Consider the following 26,725-nt stretch of genomic DNA (forward strand, 5'->3'; position numbering starts at 1 on the left):
CATAACAAGGAATGAAATACTGATACATGCTACAACATGGATGAACCCTGAAAACAGAAAGTGAAAGAAACCAGACACAAAAGGTCACATGTTGTATGGTTCCTTTTCATATGAAATACCCAAAATAGTCAACTCTATACAGACACAGAACAGACCGGTGGTTGCCAGGGGCTAGGGGTGGGAAGGAAAGGGGAGTTACTGCCTAATGGGTACATGGGCTCCTTTTGGGGCGATGAACGTGTTCTGGATCTAGAGAGAGGTGATGGCTGCAGAACAGCGTTAAATGTACCAAATGCCACGGAACCGTACACTTTACAGTGGTTAAAATGGTAGAGTCTACGTTGTGATATGAATTCTACCTCAATGGAAAAAAATAAAGCAAAATTCCAAACTGTGTGACCTTGGGCCTCTCTGAGCCTACAGTATGGTCAGACGACAGCACGATCACATAGGCTGGTTGTGAGGCTTCCAAGTGATGTGTGTGTAAAGTGCTTGGCACAGGGCTGGGCGTGTAGAAAGGGACCAGTGAGCAACGAAGCTGCCCCCATCGGGACGACAATTATTATGTGGCACTGTGAAAGCCAACTCACCTGCGAGTGGTGGGGTTTCTGTGCTGTCAAACTGTTCTTTTAATTAAACAACAACAACCAACAGACAGTTGGGGAGGGGTGCTATGTAAGATGAAAGACTAAAGAAGAGAGTGGCTCTTCTCTATTTATGGTATATTTATATCTAGATTATATTTATAGTAGAATTCTCTCCTGTGTTAAGGAAGGAAATGCAGAAAACTTGGTCATAGAAAGGCAAAGGGTGGCTTTGCCAGTGGTCCCCCGTGGAACAACCCACAAGCTCTTGCTTTTCTGCCCCCTTCCACAGGCTTGGAGACACGGGTCCTTGACTGGCTCCTGTTTTATGGGGGCAGAAGGGGCTATGTGTAGGTGAGAGGGCTCCACCTATGCAAAGGCCCTTACCTGGAAGCAGCTTTAAAAACCTAAGAACGGACAGGTGTGGGCAAGAAGGACTGTCCCCCTTCTTATCTGGGAATTAATGATTTGCAACAAAATTAGCAGAACTCAGAACTTTCCAGAGGCAAGGTGAACCCCCTTGTGGCTGACAGGTCGGCCTGGGGGGAGGGGAGGGAGGAATGAATAGGATTTCAGGCTGTCATGGAAACTCTTCTTTCCTGGGGCCTCTGAGCATATGGCAGGTGTCCTGAAAAATCCGTTCCTGCCGCCCAAGGCTGGCTGCTGTCCTCACACGTGCGGGTGAGGGTCTCTGCCTCCCCCTGTGAAAGGCCCCCCCCTCTGCCACGGCACAGCGGCACAAAGGAGGCCCCAGTGCGCGCCTCTCATCCCAGCTCCCCAGACAGATGCCGGGAGCCTCGGTGAACCCACGGAAATCCGAGTCCCCTGCCCCCCAGGGCCCTCGAGGCAACCCACAGATCGCAGACGGCAGCAGGCCAGAGGCCACGGTGCAGACTCCAGACTCCTGGAGGGCCGCTGAAACGCGATGCCTGTCCTGCTCTCCGCTGCCGGGGACGTCTCGCAAACCCCCCCAGCTCCTCCCAAGACAAAACAGAGCTGCGTGCTGATTTGAGACTTTGAAGCAGTGAGCAGGCTGGACTCCCAGCAAGACAGGCTCCCCTGTATAACACGGGAAATCCAGCTGGCTCAAGGTAGAGAAAATCACAAGTCAGGAGGCTGTAAACCCAGAGCAGCCAAAGGGATTAAGATAACAGCAGGTGGCAGCTGCCAGGGTGGAAAACAAGGCAGAATTCTGAAAACTCTAAAGCCATGGGTCTGGACCTGGGTGATTGTGCTGGAGGGTCGGTAGCAGCCTGCCAGGGACAGACAAAGCCACGGGAGAAGATGGGCATGGTCGTCTCAAAGCGTCAGAGGGAATCAAGCACTGGGGAATGGGGAAGGGACCCATAAAATAAAATAGGACAATAACATATTGTAGTGGAGGATGTAAGATCTGATTGAATTTTAAGGAGAAAAGACTAGATGTCAAGGAAATGTGACTGCAGCTGGCCACTTTGGGGTGTCCCGCTCGTCTGCATGAAGGGCAACTTGGAGAAACGTGGAAGCCCAGCTCTAAGGGAAACTCTGGCTCCATTCATTTCCTTTAGCCCACAAATATTGTTTTCATTTTATTTTATTTTATTTTTTTTGGCCACACCACACGGCATGTGGGATCCTAGTTCCCCAACCAGGGATAGAACCCCCGCTCCCGGCACTGGAAGCACGAGAGTCCACAAATCTTATTTTTTGAGGCCTTACTATGTGCTCCTTTCCCTCCCTGAAACTCACTGCTTAGTGAGGGAGGTGAGTGTCAATCAAAAGTCCATGAGGCCGTGGGGCTGTACCTCAGGGATGCCTTACGTACACCCCACTCCCAAGGCGGCAGGGGAGGCTTTCTCAGGGATGTGAGTGCAGGGCCCAAGTGCCGTTTAACCAGGACCAGATGGGCAGGGGGAAGGAATGGGAAGTGCTGTGGGCAGAGGGAACAGCATGTGCAAAGATCTGTGACAGGAGGGGCTTGGCTGGAACCCAGGGTTGGAAGAGGAGAAAGGCTTGAGGTCAGAGAGGCAGGACCCTGACGGACGGTCCTTCTAAGACTGTCGGTAAACCAGGGGGCAATTTTTAGTTGCAGCGTGGCATGGCAGACTGTGTTTTAAGCAGATGACCAGAACAGTAGCATATTCATTTCCTACCTAGGCAGACAGATGGTCAAAGCCATGCCGTGTTTTGTTTTGTTTTTTAAGATTTCTTTTTTTATGTGGATCATTTTTAAAGTCTTTGTTGAATGTGTTACAATATTGCTTCTGCTTTATGTTTTGGTTTTTTGGCCGTGAGGCATGTGGGATCTTAGCTCCCCGACCAGGGATCGAACCCGCACCCCCTGCATTGGAAGGCGAAGTCTTAACCACTGGACCGCCAAGGAAGTCCCCATGCCGTGTTTTTAGTGAGGCCTCACTGGAAGATACAAACTCCAAGAGGCCTGTGCCCAGGCCTGGAGACTACATAATGGGTCCTGCTTGGGGCCCACGCAAACAGTCGCATTTCTAAACACCTCTAAGAACAGTGGTTGCTAGGGCTCCCCGCCCCCGCCAGCAATTTCGGAAGCCCTGTGTCAGAAAGCAGGTGACATGGGGTTAAGACACAGGTTCTGGCACCGTGCAGTTCTGGGCTCAAATCCTGTCTGCTACAGATGAGCTGGGTGACCCAAGGCAAGTTCCTTAACCTCTCTGTGCCTCGGTGAAATGGGGGTACTAAAAGTATCTGTCTTCTAGTGTCACTGCGTGGATTCGTTAAGATCAAGCTGCTAAAATCCTCATCCCTCGGCCTGGTACATTATAGATGCTAAAGAAAATGTTGGTTATTATTACTATGGTTCGCATTCAGCTAAGGATGAACACGGAAGACGTGCCAAGACAGTGGAAATGTAGAACGATTCGGGAGCACCCGGGCTCACCAAGTGGGAGGAAACGGCACGGGGAAGGAAGTGGGTTCCACGTACTTGCGAGCAGAAGGCAGGAGACTGCCACGGCGTAGAGCTGCTTGGAGGTGGTGATGTTATAGCGATCCAGGAAGTGGTCCAGCAGGTAGACGGCCAGGTGCCGGGCGGCGGGGCAGAGCTGGCAGTGGCTGCTCAGCAGGGTTAAGATGTCGACAAAGAACCGGCGGCTCTTCAGGAGCGGGGAGTGGGCTCGGAAGGTGGGCAGCTTCAGCTCCTGGAACAGGCAGGGCAGAAGGGGGGTCAGGGCTGTCTCCCGAGAGCCTCAGAGGCCCACCTGCTGGTGAGGAAGCATCGATTCCCTCCACACCCTCTTCGTTTTCCTTCAAGTCCCAGGATGGCAGCCCCTCTATTCTAGAAACTCCTGGACCGTCTCCCACTTGCCCTCACTGAGCATAGGCTCGTAAAGCATCAAGAACATGAAGACAGAGGCAGGTGAAGGAGCGGGTCATTCCCAGCAAAAGCTCGACTATCTGAGATGCACGAGGCCATAAAACATGTAGGAGGCCTTGAGTTAGAGACCCACGTCCAAATTTTGGTTCTTCTACTCAACGAGTTTGACGGACCTTGGCAGCCTGCCTTCACCTTCATTTCTTCCTCAACAGCTGAGGATTAAATGAAAAATGGATGTGAAGCACCTATTTTGAAAAAATTCACTGTAAAAAAGTTGTTAAAATAACAGTACAAAGAACTCCCAAATACCCTTCACCCAGATTCATTAGTTGTTGACATTTTACATTTTCTCTCTCTGCAGACATACACACTTTTTTCTAAAAGTAAGTTCTAGACATCAAATGTCCCACTAGGAGGTGACTTTTCCTTTGTAATTCATACACTGCCGTGTCACCTGAATTTATTTAGTCTAACACAATAAAACCAACAAGAGAAATGTCACCCAACCAAGATTTTTATGACGGAAAAATTTTTCTTGTATATCTACCATATTTACAATTTAACCAAAGTAGACCAGACACAATTTATTTAGGAAATGTCTTAGCAACATTTTGTCAAATAGGGAAACAAAAGTGAGGAAAAACAGGAAAAGAAAAGCTGGCAGAAAGGGAACTGTGAGAGCTCACTAAGGGCAGGTTCACTGGAGGAGATTAAAACAAATTGGTGCCCGTCCTCCATCTAATGCCCTCTCTTAACCCCGGGGCTTTACTTAAATAGCAACAGCTCTGGGACGAGAAGATATCTGTTCATTCACTCATTCAAGAGATATCAATTCATTCATTTCACTCAGTATCAAGTACCTCCTATACATCAGGCATTATTCTAGGTACAGGAGGTACAATCTGGAATGAGATAGACACAGACCTAAACGTAAGATTAAAACTATAAAACTCTTGGAAAAAACACAAGAGCAAATCTTCATGACTTTAGATTAGGCAATGGCTTCTTTGATCTGACATCCAAAACAGAAGGAACAAAAAAAGAAAAAAAGGCATAAGTTAGACTTCAAAATTTAAAACTTTCAAAAGATACCATCAAGAAAGTGAAAAGACAAACCACGGGATGGGAGAAAAGGTTTGGAAATCACATATCAACAAGAGACTCTAATTCAGAATATATAAAGAACTCTTAGAACTCAGCAATAAAAAGACAACCCAATTTAAAAATGGGCAAAGGACTGAATAGATATTTCTTCACAGAAGATATAGACATTGCCAATAAGCACATGAAAAGATTCTCACATTACTAATCATTAGGAAAATGCAAATCAAAAGCACAATCAGATACCACCTCACATCCATTAGAATGGCTATTATAAAAACCAAAACCAAAACAGAAAATAAACAAGTGTTAGTGAGAATGTGGACAAAATGGAACAAATTGGAAGCCTTATTACACTGCTGGTGGAAAAGTAAAATAGTGCAGCCACTGTGGAAAACGATCTGGCAGCTGCTCAAAATGTGAAACACACAGTTACCACATGACCCAGTAATTCCAATCCTTGGTGTATACCCAAGAGATGGAAACACAGGACCACACAAAAACTTGTACTGGAATGTTGATAGCGGCATTATTCATAATAGCCCCCAAATGGAAACAACCCAAATGTCCATCAACTGATGAATGGAAAAATATGGTCTGTCCATCCCATGGAATATTATTAGGCCACAAAAACGAATGAAATACTGATATGTTACAACATGGATGAACCTTGAAAACATTATGTTAAGTGAAAAAAATCCAGTCATAAAAGGCCACATATCCTATGATTCCCTTTATATAGAATGTCCAGTATAGGAAAATCTGTTGACCAAAACTGCCTGCCTCAGCCAGGCACAATAATAACCACTTGCACGAGTTGTCTCACAACAGGAGGTCCCGATAAGGCACACTGCCGCTGAAAACTAACCAGGAGAATTCCGGAGGGGCCAAAAGGAGGGAGGGGGGCTTCCCTGGTGGCGCAGTGGTTGAGAATCTGCCTGCCAATGCAGGGGATATGGGTTCGAGGCCTGGCCTGGGAAGATCCCACATGCCGCGGAGCAACTGGGCCCGTGAGCCACAGCTGCTGAGCCTGCGCGTCTGGAGCCTATGCTCCGCAGCAAGAGAGGCCGTGACAGTGAGAGGCCCGCGCACAGCGATGAAGAGTGGCCCCCGCTCGCCACAACTGGAGAAAGCCCTCGCGCAGAAACGAAGACCCAACACAGCCATAAATAAATAAATAAATAAATAAATTTATTTAAAAAAAAAAGAAAAAAGGAGGGAGGATACGCCGGCCCATAATATGTCCTGCCAACCTCCCAGAAACCCTCACGCTGGAATCCATCTTGGCTGAGAGATGCACACGCCATCAGGAAGGACCCTAGTCAGACCAAACATGGGCACAAGCAAGACGACTGGCCAGAGACAGCCTGGAAAGCTAACCCCATCACCATAAAACCTGGGGATGTGAGCCACGGGGCACAGCAGTTCTCCTGGGCTCCCTTATTCCGCTGTTCTCTGCCCGGGCGCCCCTTCCCAATAAAGTCTTTTGCCCTGTAAGGATACGCGTCTCCTCGGACAATTCATTTCCGAGTGTCAGACAAGAGCCCACTCTCGGGCCCTGGAAGGGGCCCCCCTTTCGGTAACAAATCCATACAAACAGAAAGCAGATTAGCGGCTGCTGGGAGCTGGGGGCGGTTGGGGAGGTTAGTGGCGGGGGGACCTGCCAATGGATATGGGGTTTCTTTCAGGGACGATGAAAATGTTCTGAAATTAGATAGTGTGGATGGTTGCACAACTCTGTGAATACCCTAAAAGCAACTGAATGTATACTTCAAAAGGGTGAATTTTGGGGCTTCCCTGGTGGCGCAGTGGTTGAGAATCCGCCTGCCAATGCAGGGGACACGGGTTCGAGCCCTGGTCTGGGAAGATCCCTACACGCCACGGAGCAGCTGGGCCCGTGAGCCACAATTACTGAGCCTGCGCGTCTGGAGCCTGTGCTCCGCAACAAGAGAGGCCGCGATGGTGAGAGGCCCGCGCACCGCGATGAAGAGTGGCCCCCGCTTGCTGCAACTAGAGAAAGCCCTCGCACAGAAATGAAGACCCAACACAGCCAAAAATAAATAAATTAATTAATTAAAAAAAAAAAGGGTGAATTTTATGGTGTGACTTATATCTCAATAAAGCTGTTATAAAAAAATAAGATGGACACATCATCCACTCTCATGGAGTTTATGGCCCAGTTAGAAAGAGATGGCCATCAAAGAATAAGGCAACTGCAGAATTCCAAACCATGGTCAACACTACCGAGGAAAGCTGTGGACTCTGGGAAAGCTCCTCGTCTTCCCTGAGGGAGGGGAGGTCCGCCCTCTGAAAGCGAAGCCTGGTGGAGATTTCATGCTGGGATGAAATCTGGCTTCTTCCCCCAGAGCCTTGAGTCCACAACACAGCTCTCTCAGTGGCCCTAGAGCTGTGCTCAAGGAAGATGCCCAAAGCCTGAATCAATTATTTCCTGTTCCTAACATTACACATGAAGAAACTGAGTTTGACAAAGTCCTACAAACCCCAGGGCTTAACTAACTAGCAATATTAGATCTGAGACTAGAAGAATTTTAATGTATCGTTTTTCTCAACCTTTTATTTTTTTTAAATCATGGAGAAAATCTTTTTTTTAATAAACAATTTTTTAATTGAAGTATAGTTGATTCACAATTTTGTTAGTTTCAGGTGTACAGCAAAGTGATTCAGTTAATTTTTTTTTTTTCAGATTCTTTTCCACTATAGGTTATCACAAGATATTGAATATAGTCTCCTGTACTATACAGTAAACAATCCTTATTGTTTATCTATTTTATATATAGTAGTACGCATCTATTAATCCCATACTCCTGATTTATCCACCTCCCTCTCTTCCCCTTTGGTAACCATAAGTTTGTTTTCTACGTTGGTGAGTCTGTTTCTGTTTTATAAATAAATTCATTTGCATTACTTCTTAGATTCCACATATAAGTGATATCACATATTTGTCTTTCTCTGCCTGACTCACTTCACTTAATATGATAATCTCTAGGTCAGTCCATCCATGTTGCTGCAAATGGCATTATGCCCAAGTAGGCTGCAAGCTTGTACTTGTTTATGGCTGAGTAATATTCCACTATATGTATGTACCACATCTTTATCCAGTCATCTGTCAGTGGACACTTAGGCCGCTTCCATGTCTTGGCTATTGTAGATAGTGCTGCTATGAACATTGGAGAGCATATATATTTTCGATTTAGAGCTTTTGTCTTTTCTGGATATATGCTCAGGAGTGGGATTGCTGGATCATATGGCAATTATATTTTTAGTTTTTTAAGGAACCTCCATACTGTTTTCCATAGTGGCTGCACCAATTTACATACCCACCAAGGGTAGGAGGGTTCCCTTTTCTCCACATCCTCTCCAGCATTTATGATTTGTAGACTTTTTGAATCATGGAGAAAATCTTAACTTCTTTATGGAAAAGATCTGACCTGTGTATTATTCATCTTCATTGTTTGATGGATTCATGCTGCTCCTTGAAGGCGGGGGTCTGGGTCTGCTCTTGCTCATGTTTGTTTTGCCACCACCCTGGTGTGATGAGAACACAGTTGGGTGCCCGAAACTAAACAGTGAAGGAGTGAAGGAAGGGAGGGGAACAGGAAGGGAGGGACTGCAGTGATGAGCACCAACCACCGGGGGCCCAGAGGAAGGTGCGGCTATCTGTGTAGAGTAGCAGGTCCGCGGGGACTTCAAGGAGAAGAGACCCGTCTAGCCAAATTCTGGAAGGATGTCTAGGAATTAACCTGTTGAAGAAGCGGGAAGGAAAGGAAGCTCAGCAGGAAAAACAGCACCTGCAAGGTCACACTGGGGTCCCGTCTGGGGAATCTGGAGCCCTTGGAACAGCCGGAGAGGGAGGATATGCTTGAACAAAGCAGGCTGCGAGGGTGGGCAGGGTCCCAGCCTGTATGTCCTGCTAAGATATCCGGCCTGCCCTGAGGGCAATGGGGAGCCAGCGAAGGGTTTAGAGCAGGGCAGTGACATGGGCGGAGCAGCAATGCAGGAAGATCTCTCAGCCAGGCTCGTCCTGGGCTACAGCCGGACAGCTGGTATCAGCAGCCAACGTGCGGCTGCAGCCCCTCCACGACAGGGCCCTCTCCCCACCCTCCAGCAGCCTCCACAAGCTTGCAGCCTACTTGGGCATTTCCTCTAAGCAGAGGGCTCTACGGCTCTTGACAAGAAGCAAGCAGTCACAGATCCTTGGTGTTCCATAGGCAGCAGCTGCGGGAAATTAGCCAAGCGACCTTTGGCCCAGGCCGCACTGCCCTCATCAAGGCGGTTCAAAGGCCCCAAACACAATAAGTCAGATATGCAATGTCCTGACTTCCCTCCCGGCTCAGCTCAACCCAGCCAAGCTTCACTCCCTCCCTCTGGATTTTCCCTTGTGACAAGAGAAACTCAAAGCAATACGCTGTAGGTCTTTCCTCTGAACACTCCCCTGCGAAAAGGGCCCACTGGTTCGAGCAGATTCTCACAGGAAGCCATCGGTGCATAAAAGAAAAAGCTATGGACCTTCGGAACAGGCAACAATAGCTCCGGAAGGAGTTAGCAGGTAGGGCTTCCTGGAAAAGGCTGGTCTCAAGGGTGGGCAGGCTTCTGAAAACTAGAACAGATGCCTGCGATGCTTCCCCATTTCTGCTCCTCCCTCAGACACGGGTTTAAAGGTCACTTCCTGAGAGAGGCTTTCTCTGACCCGTCATCATTCCAAATCAGGTGCCCCTTGTTTTCTCTCTTAGCACGCTGTTCTTCACGGCCAGGTATTTACTTATTTATGTGTCTTTTCCTGCTAAACACTAGCTTCAGAGAGCAGGCGCCACGTTCATCTTGCCGATACCATCTGCCCAGTGCCCAGAGCCTGGCACAGGGGCAGGTGCTCAAGAAAATATCTGCATGAGCAAAAAGGAATGAATAGCCGTCAACAGTCATGGAGGAAACTTACATGCATATTACTAAGTGAAAGAAGCCAATCTGAAAAGGCTGCATACTATGACTCCAACTATATGACACTCTAGATAAGGAAAAACTATGGAGAGAATGAAAAAAGGTCAGTGGTAGCCAGGGGTTCGGTGGGGGAGAGATGAATAGGGGGAGCACAGAGGATTTTTAGGGCAGTGAAACTACTCTGTATGATACTATAATGATGGATACATGTCCAAACTCACAGAATGTGCAACACCAAGAGTGAACCCCAATGTAAACTGTGGACTCTGGGTGACACCATGTAGGTTCATTGACTGTAACCAATGGACCCCTCTGGGGGGGCTGTTGATAGTGAAGGAGGCTGCATGTGTGTCAGGGGGTGGCAGGGGTACATGGGGAATCTCTGTACCCTCCGTTCAGTACTGCTGTGAACCGAAAACTGCCCTAAAAAACAAAGTCAATTAAAAAAAAAAAAAAGAATGAATACAAGGACATCCCTCCCTGTTCCAAATACACCCATCCCTGCCATATATGGGGGAGCAACTTGGCACAGATTGTAAAGTTAGGCAGTTCTGGGGTGGAGTCTCACCTCCACTATTTACTAACCTTGGGCATGTGAATTCTGAACCCGTGTCCTCATGCAAAAAACGGGGGTCACAGTGCCATAATGTAAAGCACCTGGCACTTAACAGCACTCAAGCAAGCGTCAGTGGCCTTTCCCTCAAACTGGGCAATCAAATCTCAGGTAAGTTGAGCTTATCTGCCTCTGTCGGCTCTCAAAGGAAGCTGCTTTGTATGGTGGAACGAGACATTCTACCTGAGGGGTTATAGCTGGGCCTGGGGGTCTGTGCAGAAAAGGAAGCCTGCCCACTCCACGTGCTCTGCAGAGCCCCGGAACCAAAGGGAATTAGGAGCTCTGAGCTCTGCTTTTCTCCTGCACCTCAGAGCAGGGCGATTCTTTGGCAAATGAACAACAATGCGGGATGCCAGCATGCCTACCCTGTTTAGTTGAGAGTCCAGCCGATTACTCCCCTAACCCAATTAGCGGGGAAAGGCATTCATTACAAGGGCTTTGCTCTAAGGATCGCATTCCTCCCCAAGCACTCTTGACCTAAGTCAGCTCCGGGTGCATGAAGCCAGACCCTCCGCTGAGTGCTGAGCGGCCTGGATTCCAGAAACCAAAGAGCAGCCTGCTGAGAGGCGGCTCAGGAAGCTCTCCTGGATTAGGCAGGCACTTGGCAGGCACGCAGCAGCTGGCGCGGGCGGAAAGGGGGCAGGAACCAGTCAGGCAGGGTGACTTTGCTCGAGCTGGGGCCAGGGGCAGCATCGGTGTGGCCGGCACAAAAGCTGCAGGGAGGGCACTGAGAGGAGGGGCGGAGGGGCGGGCAGAAGCTTCCTGAAACTCTCCCTCCCCAGTTCTGGCTCTTTATCACCTGAGCCAGACGGGAGAGCACCTGTGCCTCAGGTACATCTCGAGGCGGGGGCACAGGGACAGATGGCCGTGATAGGGTGAACGCAAGGGGATCCACCTTCAAAAAAACCCTGCTCTTGTTATCTCAGTAGTTTACCGTATTTTTAAAAATAATAACAATGGACTAGGAAAAAAACTATTAGATGTACACCAAAATGTTACAGTGGTTATCTCAGAGGGCTGGGATCCCGCATGAGTTTTACTTTCACGCTTTTCAACACTGCCCAGATTTTTAAAAAACATTCACTGTAAAAAAAAAACATTCGCTTTATTATTTCAATTACTGTGTTTCCAGTTTGAAAAAAATGGAGAGAGAGACTAGATACCCACTGTATGAAGGCCCAGCTCAAACCTTATCCCCGAGGATTCCCTGGCAACCCTGCATCATCGCTTTGACAAAATCAGGTCTTTAATAATAGCATCCCCCCTGCCAGCGCCGGGCTAAACATGCCGCTTCATCCTCGCAAGATGCAAAGACCCCACCAAGGCACTACCCAGACGTAGTGTTTTTCTTTGTTTCTTCTTTTTACTAATTATAAATTATGTGCTCACTGATAAATTTTCTAAAGTAAAAAAGAATAACAAATATCACTGATAATCCCTGGTGCAGCGAGAAGTACTACTGAGTTTCACATGGATTCTTTGGATGTTTCTCTGTGCAAACTTTCACAGAGCGGAGGACCCTCATCTACAAGCACATCCCTTTCACAGGAATCTGTGGTTTCAATGGCTGCCTGGAGCTTCATTGTGAGGTTGTGCTGTGACTTAAGCAGACCCCGATTCTGGACATTTGGGCTGTATCTCCTGTCTTCCTTCGGGTGTCGTCTGAGAGGCCTCTCCTGACCCGCCTCTGCTGCAGCATCCCTACAATCAGCAGTTACTGCCGACTCAGGTGTTCATCTGTCGCCCCCCTGCCCCTACCACCCGCAATGTGATCTCCGGGAAGGAGGGAGCCACCTCTCTCCAGGTCTTGGTTGTACCCCTGGTACCCAGCACACAGTTAGGGTGAATGAATATCTGTTGAATGAGTGCATGAATGTATGAATGAATGAATGGAGTGTTCTGTGATGAACACAGGTGCGACCCAAGCAAACACCAACTGGGGGATCTTCCCTCCACCTGGGGCCTTCTCTAACCTCCTCCCCCAAGTCTCCCTTACCTGGTCCTGCACCCTTCCCTGGGGTAACCAACGGGGTGGGGGAACGGCCCCCGAGTGGGAAACCCCAGGGATACCAGAGGTGTCATTTTGGGGGAGAGGAAGGCGGTGGGTGTCAAGACAGGCTTGAGTCCTTTGGAAACACTTTCCTTGCTGCCTAAGAGCTCTGCCTGAGGCTGTCAAAGCAGAAAGAGGACTACCTGAGAGGTGCGGGGCTCCAAGAGAGGCCAGGGACAAGTGAATCATGACCCACATGAAGCCCCAAACCGAGCTACACACAGAGGCAGCAGGGCCGCCTGTAGAGGCTTTGGAGGATTCCATGCTTCCCCCTCCCCTCCCCCCAGCACAGAGGCGCTGACCTTGGCAGAGGTTGGCAAACCCTCCGCACCTGTGCTGGGCTCAGATGTGCGTGGGAGCATGGGCAAGGCCAGCCCCAAGTGCACTTCAACAGACCCTGAGCCCATAGTCAGGACCCCAGCCCATCACTGTTGCAGGAGAGACGGGGAAGAAAATTCAGTGTGTGCCCCTCACACACAGCCTCTGCCGGCATTTTAAGGCTAACCTCAGAGGGCTATGAAGGTCATGTGCACTGTGAAAGTTCAGCCAGTCACCCCTGGTTTCTCATATTCGGGGAGAAAGGGAAGTCTTCATTTGACCCCTCGGTGTCCTGCACTGTTACTTTCTAATTGACTGCTAACCCACTCTTTCTTCCGATCTCTGCTTAAAAGTCACTTCTGAAAAGTGTTCCCTGGTCATGCCCCTGTCAGTCCCCGAGCATCCAGGACTTTCCATCCATCCATCCATCTCTCCCTCCCTCCACCCATCCAAGCACCATCTTCTTCACCCCTGACTGGGCATCACGAGGGCAGGGACTGCGTTCATCTTGTTTGGCTCTGTGGCCCCAGCGCCTGACACAAAAGAGATACTCAATACTTACCCAAACCTCCAAATTTGGGGAACCGCAAATACTTGAAATGAAAAGGTAAGAAAAAATGAGTTGCTCCTGATCTTAGGTTGAATAAAACTATTCATCTAGTTGAGCAATTCCAACTACTCACAAAGCCCCGGGCAGCCAAGTGCTGGGTGCCCTGCCTTGAGGAGTCCAGGGACCGGGCCCAAGATTAAATCTCCTGCCCCTGTCCCATCTCTTATATATATGTATGTATATATTTATAACTTTGGCAGCTCCCAGTTCTCCGTAAACCACAGACCTGGTTCCTCCTTGGTTACCCTGTTGCTACTGGATAGACTGAGGCACATGTCACCCCAAGGCAAGGACAGAGCTTTCTCTTTCCCCTGGAATTCAGCTCCCTGAGTTTTATACCTCCCCTCTGGTCTTCATGGGTATCTGGACTTGCTCATTATGATGAATGTATCATATTTATAATTTGAAAATATGTATGTATCATATTTATAATTTGAAAGCTTATATGTATCATATTATACATACCATTTTATATATATGTATCATATTTATAATTTGAAAGCTTATACGTCATTTGCCAGACACTGCATCCCATGCATTTTGTCCTCTCATCCTCCACCAGGCCCACGAGATGGGGACCATCAGCATCCCAGTATTCCAGACAAGGATGGCTCAGAGAGGCTAAGTAACCTGCCAAAGGCCACCTAGTTAATAAAGGACGGATCTGAATCTGGGCTTTCTGACTCCGTGATCTTAACACTATGTTTTGGGGTCCCCATGGGATAGTTCAGGTTTGTGTTTTCCTTCCAAAATAATGCTATAGTTAACTGATTATAAAATATCTCATCACTACAGAAATTTTAGAAAATACGATGAATACAAAGAAAATTTAAATCACCAGCAATCTCTCCACCAGGAGATAACTGTGAGTATGTATGAGTGTCGATATATGCCCTTCTGACACCGTTTCTCTGCACACAGACACCCCCCGCAATTTAACCCAATTTAGGCTCTCCATCCCAACACCCACCCTCTTGACATGGGCCCAGGCAGAGGTACTGCCACTAACAATAGTACCCAGGAGACTGAGGCACAGAAGTTCAGTGGCCAAGGCCACATTCCGGGTTAGTGGCAAATCCTGGCTTGGACATCAGAGGAGCTGGCCGGGCCCGGGGTGTGACATTGCTTTGAGTGCGACAACTGCTTCATACCGCCCAAGGTGCAGAGCATGGCTGAGCTGCTGCTCTCCCACACCAGCCGCTGAAAGAAAACCACTCTGGGTCTCCTCCCGTGCTTCCCACCGTGCTCATCCTCCCTGCTGCCAACGGCTACCTCCCGAGGGAGGCTGGGCCTCCGGGCTCTGGGCCAGCAGCTTGGGAAACAGCTCCAGGGGTTGAGTCGGCCTGAGAACAAAGAGCCGCAAGACGTGAAGAAACACCACGGGTAACCAAGGTGACCAACAGGAAGTGGAGACTTGCAAAGTGAAAGGGAAAAAGAGAGGGGAGGGGGTGGGTTGCTTCTTCAGAGGCCTCAGGAGGACACACCACAGTCCTGGGAGGCCCTGCAAAGCCGGAGGATCACTCACCCTCCCTTCCCCTCTCGCCCGATTGCTTCATAAACCCCGAGGAGACGTTTTCCGTAAAGAATCAACTTCTCTGCGGGAACATTATTTCAACATTCTCGAGAGGGTGGCTTGCAGTACATGAAGCCAACAATGCCGGTGACATCCTCTCCTGCTGCTATCTGGCCTGCAGCTTCCTTCCAGCAGAGAGAAAGGTCACCCCCAGCCACCCCATCTCTCACGGGCCCCCTGAACTCTGCAAATGGCAGGAAGGCCAGCTCCAAACACACCTCCTCATTCCCAGAACCGAAAACACCCACAACCTTTCTATTAAATGCCCCCAGAGTTCTTCCATTCAGCAGCTTCCTGATATGGCCACGTCCCACACCTTCTCGACTGGGGGTGCCCCTCATTCTCCCACACCCTCCATCACCTAGGGGTAGGGGTCATGATGCACCCCCTTCTACGGTGGTTCTCTGCAACAGGTCCAACCCTTGACTCTCTCCTCCCGTTCCCCTGGGTCACCGTTCCTAAGCTGCGGCCTCAAAAGCTCTTCACTCCACACTTCCAGCTCCCCTCCCCAATTTCCAGATTCCTTCTGATGGATTCTCCTGGGCACCTGGACCCTACTGTGCAGCCCAAAACGAGTCAGTTAGGGGAACCACCACCACTAACCCCCAGTCACTCCAGCTGGGACTCCGGTCCCTTGCCGACCTGGGTTTCTGCAACTGTGGTCCGTTGATCCCAGGCTCTGGAATCTCCTGGGGATCTACTGAAACATGGAGGCTGCCCCCCGCTACTGAGCTGGATAGCGTTTCACCCAGATTCATGTCCACCCGAAACCTCAGAATGTGACCTTATTTGGAAACAGTCTTTACAGATGCAATCAGGTTAAAATGAGGTCATGTTGGATTAGTATAGAGCCTAATCCAATGACTGGTGTCCTTATACGAAGAGAAAACAGAGACGCACAAACATACAGAGGGAAGACTAGGCAAAGACAGACACACGTAGAGGGCCAGGTGAGGATGGAAGCAGAGAATGGAGGGATGCAGCTACACGCCAAGGAACGCCAAGGATGGCCGGCAACCACCAGATGTTGGAAGAAACAAGGAAGGATCCTCCCTGCGAGCCTTTGGAGGGATCACGGCCCTGCAGACACCTTGATTTCAAACTTCGGGCCTCTAGAACTGTGAGGGAATAAATTTCTGTTGTTTTAAGTCACCCAGTTTGAGGCAGCCCTAGTAATCTATTACACTCCCCATTTCCTGACTTACTGAATCAGACTTCCTGGGACGGAGTTGGGCACCTAAATATGCTTTACAAGCACTTCATGTGAGCCTGGTGCTTGACTATAAGCTCCGTGAAGACAGACAATTTTGTTTTGTTCATCACTTATATCCCCAGTAGCTAGCAGTGTGCGGCATGTGGTCGGCTGCTAAAAAACATGTGTCAAATGCAAGAATGAACCTGCGCCGATGTGCAAGAACTACTAGTGCCTTGCTTGGTCAGGACATTAAGGCAACTTTAATTATCCAATAAGATAATGTGCAACAAACATTCAACAATGTCTGGCACACTGTGCCCAATAAACACCTACTCCCTTAATTCAGAGGGCAGTGGGAGTCTTGAAAGATTACACAGAAACTAGCAATTGCTGGAAGGAGCTTTCTAAGAACACTGTTCACCGTGAAAAAGGCCAATCCCTCAGCAATGGAAAATCTCTTTGTTCCAACAAGGAAGAAACATGAAATCTTTCACTGTTTGTTAACTGGTCCTTTTGACCCTATTTCCTAAAACTCTCAAGTCTCCCCACTTCCTGCCCTGGTTCAGAAGCCATCTCCTTGGATCATTACCAACACCCAGGTCTCCAAGGCCAAGGTCATTTTCCAGTGATTCAGCCCTCGCTCCTCACAGCTCTCCGTGTGTCGCAGGATAAGTGTAAACATCTACGGAGACCTGCATCCCAGAGCCAATGCTCCCGGCCCATCTCCCCCTCCTCCCCTACTCACCAGACCGCCCCTGGCAGGTCACTGATGTGTGACTATCACACGCGGCCCTGAGCCCTGGTAGATGAACTTCCTCCACATCTCACCTTCTCTTGGAAGCTCTTCACACTTCCCTAGGCAATGGGGTGTCACGGCTGGTACAGTGGTTAAGAGTGTGTGCTTTGGAGCCAGGTTGCCTGGGTTCAAATCTTGGCTCTGCCATCTACCTGCTGTATGACCTTGGGTAAGTTATCTAACTCTCTAAACTTTGGCAGGCTCATCTGTAAAGTGGGGATAAAATGAGGATAATTTAGTACTTACCAGAGGGGGTTGCCGGAGGATTTAGATAACAGGAGGGAACTTAACCTCAAGCACACAACAAGCGCCCATTAACGGGGAATAGCCTTGCTACATTTCACTGGCTATTACCACCATTAACAAATAGAATGGCCAGAAGTGGTTTGAGATGATTATCCTCAGCTGTGCTAAGAACACCCCCCACCCCCACCCCCCACCTCCCAACCCCCAGGACCGGAGCGGGGCTTGGGGCTCTGGTATTTCCTGGTAGAGCCTCTCAGGGTCTGCAGGTCATACACGGGGTTCAGTAAATGACTGCCTAATGGAGAAGCCGTCTGCCAACAAGCCACGGGGATGGTCCAAGGAAATGAGCCAGAACTCTGCCTTCCCAGATTCACGGCCAGGCCACCTGTGGCCACCTGGCTTCCTCCCTCGTGATCCAAATGTTGAATCCCCTTCACCCGAAACAGGCTTCCAGGGAGGATTCCTACCTGGGAAGGTGTCACTAGTGGTTTGACACAAGTTCCCCCAGAAACCGCTTTATGGCCCATCTTAGAAGTAACCATGCAAAATAAACCCTGAAATATTAAGGGATAATGGAATATTATGTCTGCATCTTGGTCCAAGAGGGGAAAAAAACCGCCCGACAGGAAAAAGGGGATGACAAGGCAAATGTGTTGAAGTGTTTACAATTGTGTACTGTGCTGGCAACTCTGCTAAGTTTGATAATACTTCAAAACAGAAAGTTAACACAAAAGAAGAGACCAACAAGAGATTTCCACTCCGAGCCAACAGCTGCGTACCACTCGCCCCAGGGTCGCCCCGCCGCTGAGGGGAAGTCCCTGTGACACATCGCTGCCTTCAAGGCTGCGTGCAACTCCTCTGCTTTTTCAAAGTCAGACTCCGGACAGCAGACCGCGAGGTTTTAAGGTCCCAGCTCCCCCACTTAATGGGGGACACCTTGGCCAAGTGCTGAAGCCCTTGGAGGCTGTTTCTCTCCCAGTAGATGGAGTTACTGGCAGCCGTGCTACTTACCCCACCAGACAGTGAGGTCCAGGAAGGCGACGTGTGTCTGGGCTGTAAGGCACAGACCCCAGACCAGGCATCCGTGTTGAGCACGCACCAAGGGGCTTGCGGCTACTCTGCTCAGAACTGGGGCAACACAGCCCCAGCCTGCTCTCACGCACCTGCCGTCTAGAGAGGGAGCCAGATCCAAATGGAACAGTCCCACTAAGAAGTGTACAATTACAAGTCATGCTGGGTGCTGAAGGAATAATCGAGGGTAGTCTGAGAACGTCACAGGGGTGCAGACTGACCTTGTGTGGGAGTGGGAGAAGGTTCCTCTGAGGAAGTGATGTTTGACAGCCAACGAGAGAACAAGGAGATTGCAACATATTCTAGTCCCACAGAGTAGGGAAGTATCCAAGCCAAACTGTTAACAGTGAACGCGAGTTAAGGATACCATGAGGAAGTAATAGGCCAAATTAAGAACAGGGGGTGTCCCTCAGGACAAATGACCTGGTTTCTCCAAAACCCAATGGCATGAAAAAAACAATTTTAAGGAGCTGGGGGACAGGGAAACCATTACAGAATAAAAGAGTAATTTTTTAAAACCTACTGAATAGAAGATATTTGCAAATGATATATGACTGATAAGGGGTTAATATCCAACATATATAAACAGGTCATACAACTCAACATCAAAAAAACAAAACAATCCGATTAAAAAATGGGCAGAACTGAACAGACATTTTTCCAAAGAGGAAATGAATATGGCCAACAAGCACATGAAAAGACACTCAACATCACTAATCATCAGGGAAATGTAAATGAAAACCACAACGAGATGGATTATCACCTCACACCTGTAGAATGGCCATCATCAAAAGAGCACAAATAACAAATGTTGGCAAGAATGTGGAGAAAAAAGAACCCACCTACATTGTTTGTGGGAATGCAAATTGGTGCAGCCACTGTGGAGAACAGTATGAGATTTCCCAAAAAACTAAAACCAGAACTACCATATGACCCAGCAATTCCACTCCTGGGTATATATCTGGAAAAAAAACCCAAACAAACCAGAAACACTAATTCAGAAAGATACAGGTACCTCCATGTTCATAGCAGCATTATTTACAATTGCCAAGGTATGGGAGCAACCTAAGTGTCCTTCAACAGATGAATGGATAAAGAAGATGTGGTACATATATACAACGGAATACTACTCAGCCATAAAAAAGAATGAAATTTTGCCATTTGCAGCAACATGGCTGGACTTGGAGGGCATTACACTAAGTGAAATAAGTCAGACAGAGAAAGACAAATACTGCATGATATCATACGTGGAACCTAAAAAATACAACAAACTAGTGAATATAACAAAAAAGAAGCAGACTTACAGATATAGAGAACAAACTAGTGGTTACCAGTGGGGAGAGGGAAAGGGGGTGGGACAATATAGAAGCAGGGGATTTTAAAAAAGGGTTATTACAGGATTATATGAAATCAGGTATGTGAAACTTTTGAAAATTATAAAGCACTACAGAATTTAAAGAAACTTACATTCAATTAAAAAAGTATAATGCATGGATCTTATCTGGATTGCGATTTTGAACAATGCAACTATAAATGCCATTTCTGAGACAGCTGTGAGAACTGAATTATGGACTGAGCAATAGATTATTAATGAATGATGGTGAGTTTTGTAATAATGGCAGAGTTGTTATGTCAAAAAAAAGAGGCTTTTATTGCTTAGTAGATATTTATGGGTGAAATGACATGCTGTCTGGGGAAGATGAAACAGGTACTGAAGCTGGGTAGAGGGTACATGGGGGTTCATTCCACTTTTCTTTCTACTTTTGTGTATCCTTTTAAATTTCTATAACAAAAAGGAAAACACAGTGGTTCACTCCAAAGAGTCAGGAGTACTGAGTTACTTGGATTTTTTTTTTTACAAGGATCAGGAAATCAATTGTTATTAAGCATAAAGTTATCTACCTCATCATATTTGATAACTCCACCTATTTTAGTGTATGCATGAACCACAGTGAAACCAATTCCCCTCTGATGGGCATTTAGGTTTTCTCCAGGTTTTCCTTAACAATAACTGAATCCATCCAATTCCTGACGCTTTTCTCTGTTCTTATGATCCTCCTCACTCCTCCTTGTCATCCCAACCCACCCACGCAAGTCACTGGATGACCATTTTTGGACTAAGTAAGTAGCTGGTGCTACCAGGGGAGATGTCCCTACCACAAAGAAGGCCCAGGCCCTGGTACCATCTGCTCCAGTGACCTGCAAGGGAGCCAGTGCCACAGGACAATTCAAATTCCGCCTCAAGATTCAAGTTTCCAAGTAACTGCCACTTGGGGGTAGAGGGAAGCACACACTGCAACAGTGGGGCTCAGAGGGACCCTGGGGAGTTTTCTGGCCAGGGCCGAACGTCAGCAGCCCTCACCCAGCCTGACACAGGTCTCAGGCTGGTTCCCTGCTGCATATGGGCCTCCCCAGATCCTGAAAAGTATTCAGAGTTCTGTACCCCTTCCTTTCCATCCGTTAGTGCTTTTCCCATTCTGGGTTCCTGATTCTTTTAAACACAGCCAAGAGACACCATTTTGACCTACTAAAATGGTATGGAATTTTTTTTAAAAAAATAAGTTTATTTATTTTATTTATTTATTTTTGGCTGCGTTGGGTCTTCGTTGCTGCGTGCGGGCTTTCTCTAGTTGTGGCGAGCGGCGTCTACTCTTCGTCGCGGTGTGCAGGCTTCTCATTGTGGTGGCTTCTCTTGTTGTGGAGCACAGGCTCTAGGGCTGCGGTCTTCAGCAGTTGTGGCTTGCGGGCTCTAGAGTGCAGGCTCAGTAGTTGTGGCACACGGGCTTAGTTGCTCCGTGGCATGTGGGATCTTCCCGGACCAGGGCTTGAACCCGTGTCCCCTGCACTGGCAGGTGGATTCTTAACCGCTGAGCCACCAGGGAAGCCCGGCATGGACCCTTTTTTTTTTTTTTAAAGGCTAATATCCAGGGTTAGCAAAGTTACTGGGAAGCTGACACCCTCCCACACCACTGGTGCAAGTGCAGGCTGGTGCAACTTTTGGTAATTTATTAACTGGTGAAACTCAAAGTTCTTAAAATCACACCCCAAGACCAGCAATTCCATTTTAGGCATTTATTCTCATGAGCACACTCGCAGACAGAAGAATAGGATCACCACTGCAGTGCTGTGTAAAATCAAATGGTACAGGAGAAATGACCCAAAAGACCATCAAGAGGGGGACGAATGAACAAATTATGTAATATACATACTGTGGAATATTACTCAGCAATAAAAAATAAACTCCTAATAGATACAACATAGGTGAATCTCAAAAGTGTTCTCAAAAGTGAATCTCAAAAATGAATCTCTAAGTTAAAAAAGGCAGACAGAAAAGAGCACATACACGTAACTCCATTTATATGACACTCTAGAAAACACAAACTAATCCACACAGACAAAAAAGCAGATCAAGTGATTGCCTAGGGCTGGGAGCATGATGGGGCGAGTGACTGAGAAAAGGTACCTGGGAACTTTCTAGGTTGATGGCAATGTTCTGTATCTTGACTATGGTGGTAGTTACATGAGTATATACATTTGTCAAAACTCACTGTATACTCGAAACTGCATACGTGCTTAAGATCTGTACATTGTGTTGTATATAAATTAACTTCAATTAAAAAAAATGAATAAGCAGCTCTAAGTATCCAACAAAGAAATGAGTTAAATCATGGTATATCCATACAATAAAACATTATGCATGATACTGCAGAAGAATAGTTAATGACATAGAAAGTTACTTAGTATATGCAGTTAAAAAAAAATTGTTATGAAACTGTAATATATTATGATAACATTTATATAAAATAAAATGTATATATTTGGATAAAAAAATTACCAAAAAGAAATATTTCGTTCATTCATTCAACACAAATATATTGAGTATCTACACTATACCTTTATTGTTACAATGAGCAGAAAAGACCCAAAAAAACCCCTTCTCGTCATGGAGCTTTTGTTTGGTGGTTTCATAAAAAATATTTAAATTATTAAAATGTAAACATTTAAAAAAATCAAATGGTACAGGGAAGTGTGTAAATGCTACCACCACTTGTGTTAGAACACACACACTTGGTTTATTCATGCAGAGAACTCTGGAAGGATTCATGAGAAATTGGGATCAGTGGTACCTTTCAGGGAGGAAAACTAGAGCCTCTTCACCATCCACCCTTTCATATAGCCTGGGTTTTTTTCCTTTTTACCATGTTCTTATATTGTCTATTCTAAATAAACACAATTGTTTCTAATTTTTTGCTAAAGTCCAATAATCAGGAATTGGGTGGAGAAGAATGATATGGAAATGTGAGCATGACATACTACAAAATCAACGAAGTGTTTTGAGAAAAGATATTTTCCATTTTTACTAAAAAAAACTCCGAAATAAAAATGTATTGTGATGACAGACACACAAAGGAACAGAAGAACCTTCACCAAAATGTCAACAAATTACTTCCAAGGGGTGGGATTATGGGGGAGAATTTTACTTTCTTCTGTGTGCTTGTATTTATTTTTGCAGTTTCCTAAACAAACAAACAAACAAACAAAAACCCCACTCTGTGTGTTTAATAACTTTAAAAAAAAATGAAGGGACTTCCCTGGCAGTCCAGGGGTTATAACAGATTCCATGCTTCCACTGCAGGGGGCATGGGTTCGATCCCTGATCAGGGAACTAGGATCCTGCAAGTCGGGCGGCATGGCCAAAAAAAAAAAAAAAAGAAAAAAAAAAGAGAGAAAATAACAGACCAAAATTGTCACCTCTTTCTGCCAGGTTCTCTCAGAGAGAACTGTTGGCTACACTCCCTTTACCCAAGGGACTATGTGGTTTAGGAAGACAAAGAACAAGTCAAGGGCAAGGGCACAGGGCCAACACAAAGCCTTAACTGTCCTCCCCTCACTTAGGGAGCACAGGCTTTCCCAACCAACCAGGGTGCCCACCAAGACCCTTCCAGAAGCCCTGGAGACTGATGGAGGACACCCATTTTCTCCCAGGATACCTGGGAGGCAGGGGGCAGGGATCACTCTCCTGGTTTATAGATGAAAGGAAGGCTCCAAGATAATCTGCTTCTTCCACAGATCAGGTGCAGAGACCAAGTCTCAGCTGAGTGTTGAGGGCACACTGAACACTTCCTTATCCTAAGGTGTGTAGGACTCGAGAGAAAACGCCAAGTTCTGATTCAGTCTTGTCCCCAGCTTCCTACAGAACACAGGTGAGGCAGTGGAGTCAGGGCGTCTCCAAGCTAGATGCCACTTTGAATGACATCTCATTCCACCTACAAACCCCACTTCTCAACCCACCTTCCATCCTCTGTCTGCACACACCTTGGGAGCAGCCCAGATCATCTCTTCAGGATGCACGCAGGAAACTCCTGCTCATACTAAAAGCCTCACCGTTACCTCCAGGAAGGGGCCCTGAGGGCCGGCTGCTTAGGGTCTCACTTGAGGACCATCACCATGTCAGTACCTAAGGGTTTGTCAAAACCAGCATGTGGGTCTGAAAGTCCTGAGTAACACATTCCTGGAACGAAGCTGGGCAGACACATCCCAGTGTCTGGAACACTTTCTTATGGGTGGATCTGGGTGTGCCTCATGACTTGGGAAGAACTGTTCCCTGGGGGTGTAGAAACCCAGAGGGAGGAGAAGGGAATAGAAAAACCAGTTAGGAGGTGACCTAGCCAAATGGCTGAGCGTGGACCTGGGTCACCACCTTCTATGAGGAGACAGATGTTCAGCCTTGCAGTGGGGAAATTCAAGAAATTTAAGGGGAGGAGTGAGAAGAGAGTATTGATGTTGGAAAAGAGACATAAAAGAATGTGCAAGCTTTAGGGGTCACTAGAAAATGGTGCGGTTTTAACCCAGGTGAAGGACAGATGAGGGATGAGATTCTACCACATGCAGCTGTCAGAGTTCGGGCAAGAGAGGAAGGCCCCACAGCATCTCTCCCTTTCCCCAGTCAGGGGAAATAGGAACAGCCCACCAAGTACGCCCCAGGGCAGGCAACAGCAGAGGCCAAATCACTTCAAGGTGAGAAGCACCATGCACAGGTGAGGCACCAGGACCCACCAGGACCAAACAAGGGGGGCCCCGGCAGGGCAGTCAGGCTTCTCAGAATGGTTTAGGGAGAACCTAGCTCTTGGAGAGCCATCGTACCACAAACTAAAATACAGAGCCTACAGTATCATGGAGGGCAGAGCCTCAATTGTTCCCTGCCTTGTACTTCCATTCTTTGCTAAAATGGATGTTTTTCTCCCCAAATTTACGTTCAGGCTCTGATACAATCAGGGATTTGATCTCAAGAGAGTGACTGACACCCTCTGAGTCTTGTAGTTTCCATCTATAACACGGGGTCAATCCCAGCACTGGGGCAGATATGAGGAGTGAGATAATACACAGGGGCGTGCTTGGCACACTGCCTGAAATACGGGAAGTGCTCAATAAACAGTAGCCACTAACATCATCATCACTAAACATCATTTTTGTTGTTGGTGTTTTAGGTCTTTGTATAAATTCAGTCCCAAATCAGTAAAAATGTCCTTTATCACTCCATTGGTTCAAAAAAAACATGGTCTCACACAGCTAAAGACCTTTAAGTGTGCAAAGAGCTGGCTTCAGTAGGGAAAACACATTTGATGGCTGGTTGCTCTGCAGATCTCAAATCTGGGGCGATTGGGAAGACCCCTAAGGTACCAGGCGACTCCGATCCTGGGAGAAGACGAATGCCCGATGGAGGAGAAGCGAGCCTCGGGTACGCGGGCTCCCCAGAGCCCCAGAAGATAAAGCTACCAGGTCATGCCAAGCAGGGCTTGTCAACGTGTCTTCGGGACGGTGGGGTACTCTTTCCTCAAGTACCCCCCCCAAACCCCTATATTCAGAAAGTCTTTCACATACCCAAGAAGCCTGAAATCACAGTGATTGATGAGGGTCCTTAAACACACTCTTTGCTTCACTAATATAAGCACTTCTTCCTAACTGGAGGGACAATTATGTGAAAAATGGACAGAAGTCAAAAGGAGACCAGAGCAAGTTCTATCTGTTGTGCTGCTCATTAGAAGATAAAATTCAGGAAGGAAAATGGAACTCCCCGACATAAGTGTGGGAGGAATGATCTAGACTTCTATTATCCGGGCTTAACCTGTAGTTCTTTTCCTAAGATCCTGAGGCTGGACTTCGGTCCAGGTCAGTAGATCTGCCCTTGTGGGAAATTCTTTTTCTAGCCCCTCCCCTATTCCTCTCCTCCCCACACATTATCCAAGGAGAGAACGAGACTGTCTACTATCTAAGTCTGTAGGAGGCCAGGAGGCAGCCTCCCACTGGTCCTGTGCCTGGCACCGCAGCTGCTCACACAGGCTGCCCCAGCCAGGCCAGGGGCACCTCCTGGGACATGCCCAAGACCCAACGGAGGGTTCCTGGGAAGCATTCCTGCACCACTGTTCAACGTGCCCCCGCAAGTCCACCTGAGCCTCATCCTTCCATTCTGTGCTCCCCCAGTGGCTGTGTCTGCAGCAGGTGAGGGGGTGGACACCCCTCGTCCTCCCTCCACACCTCACACTGGTCTGGGAATCCCGAGATATCACACATACCTCATGCCTGCGAGGGGCTCACAATCTAGTGAGTAGGACAAGTTACTACACAGGTGACGAGGACGATGAGAGAAGCATGAGGTTGGGGCCAGGACACATGAGGGAAGGGAGAGAGGCTTGAAGGACCAGGAAGTTGGCCCTCAAGCTGACAGCCATCCCATGACCTAATTTCATCATGTGTACCCAGAACCTGCTAATTTTAAACTTGGGTGGATGCATCTTTTGGCAAAAAAAAAAAAAAAAAAAAAGTGGCTGTCAGTCTAATCTGAACACTCCTTGCGGCATACAGCTGGTTACTAGAAAAACATCACCAACAGCCTCACTGTCACCACCAGCATGGTGGGGATGATCTGCTCCTCCCCCCACGTTCAGTGAAGAAGTTCAAGGGCACAGGTGTGATGAGGAAGAATCCTGACTCCCCTGTACTGGCTGGCACCCCCAGCCCCAGCAGAAAAGTAGCCAAAGGAGGGGGGCTCTAGCTCTGCTCCAGCAGAAGCAGTAAGGCCAGGTAGGATGATCAAAGGAGTAATTTAATATTTGAAAACGATGTGACCTACAAGGTCTTAATTTCCAAAATATACAAACAGTTCATACAACTCAATAACAAAAAAACAAACAACCCAATCAAAAATTGGGCAGAAGACCTAAATAGACATTTCTCCAAAGAAGACATATAGATGGCCAACAGGCACATGAAAAGATGCTCAACA

At 47.6% G+C, this 26,725-nt stretch overlaps 1 protein-coding gene across 3 annotated transcripts in view; it reads right to left on the reverse strand.

Annotated features, from left to right (window-relative positions):
• The window catches only part of CCNJL (cyclin J like), a 58,746-nt gene that overhangs the window by 24,844 nt on the left and 7,177 nt on the right, over window positions 1–26,725 (reverse strand). For all 3 annotated transcript variants that reach the window (XM_057540874.1, XM_007171440.2, XM_007171439.2), the window contains exon 3: window positions 3,523–3,736. In XM_057540874.1, coding sequence (XP_057396857.1) covers window positions 3,523–3,736 — 214 coding nt within the window. The remainder of the gene's footprint in view (window positions 1–3,522; window positions 3,737–26,725) is intronic.

Source organism: Balaenoptera acutorostrata, chromosome 2 (genome assembly GCF_949987535.1).
Source record: "Balaenoptera acutorostrata chromosome 2, mBalAcu1.1, whole genome shotgun sequence".
Taxonomy (NCBI): Eukaryota; Metazoa; Chordata; class Mammalia; order Artiodactyla; family Balaenopteridae; genus Balaenoptera; species Balaenoptera acutorostrata.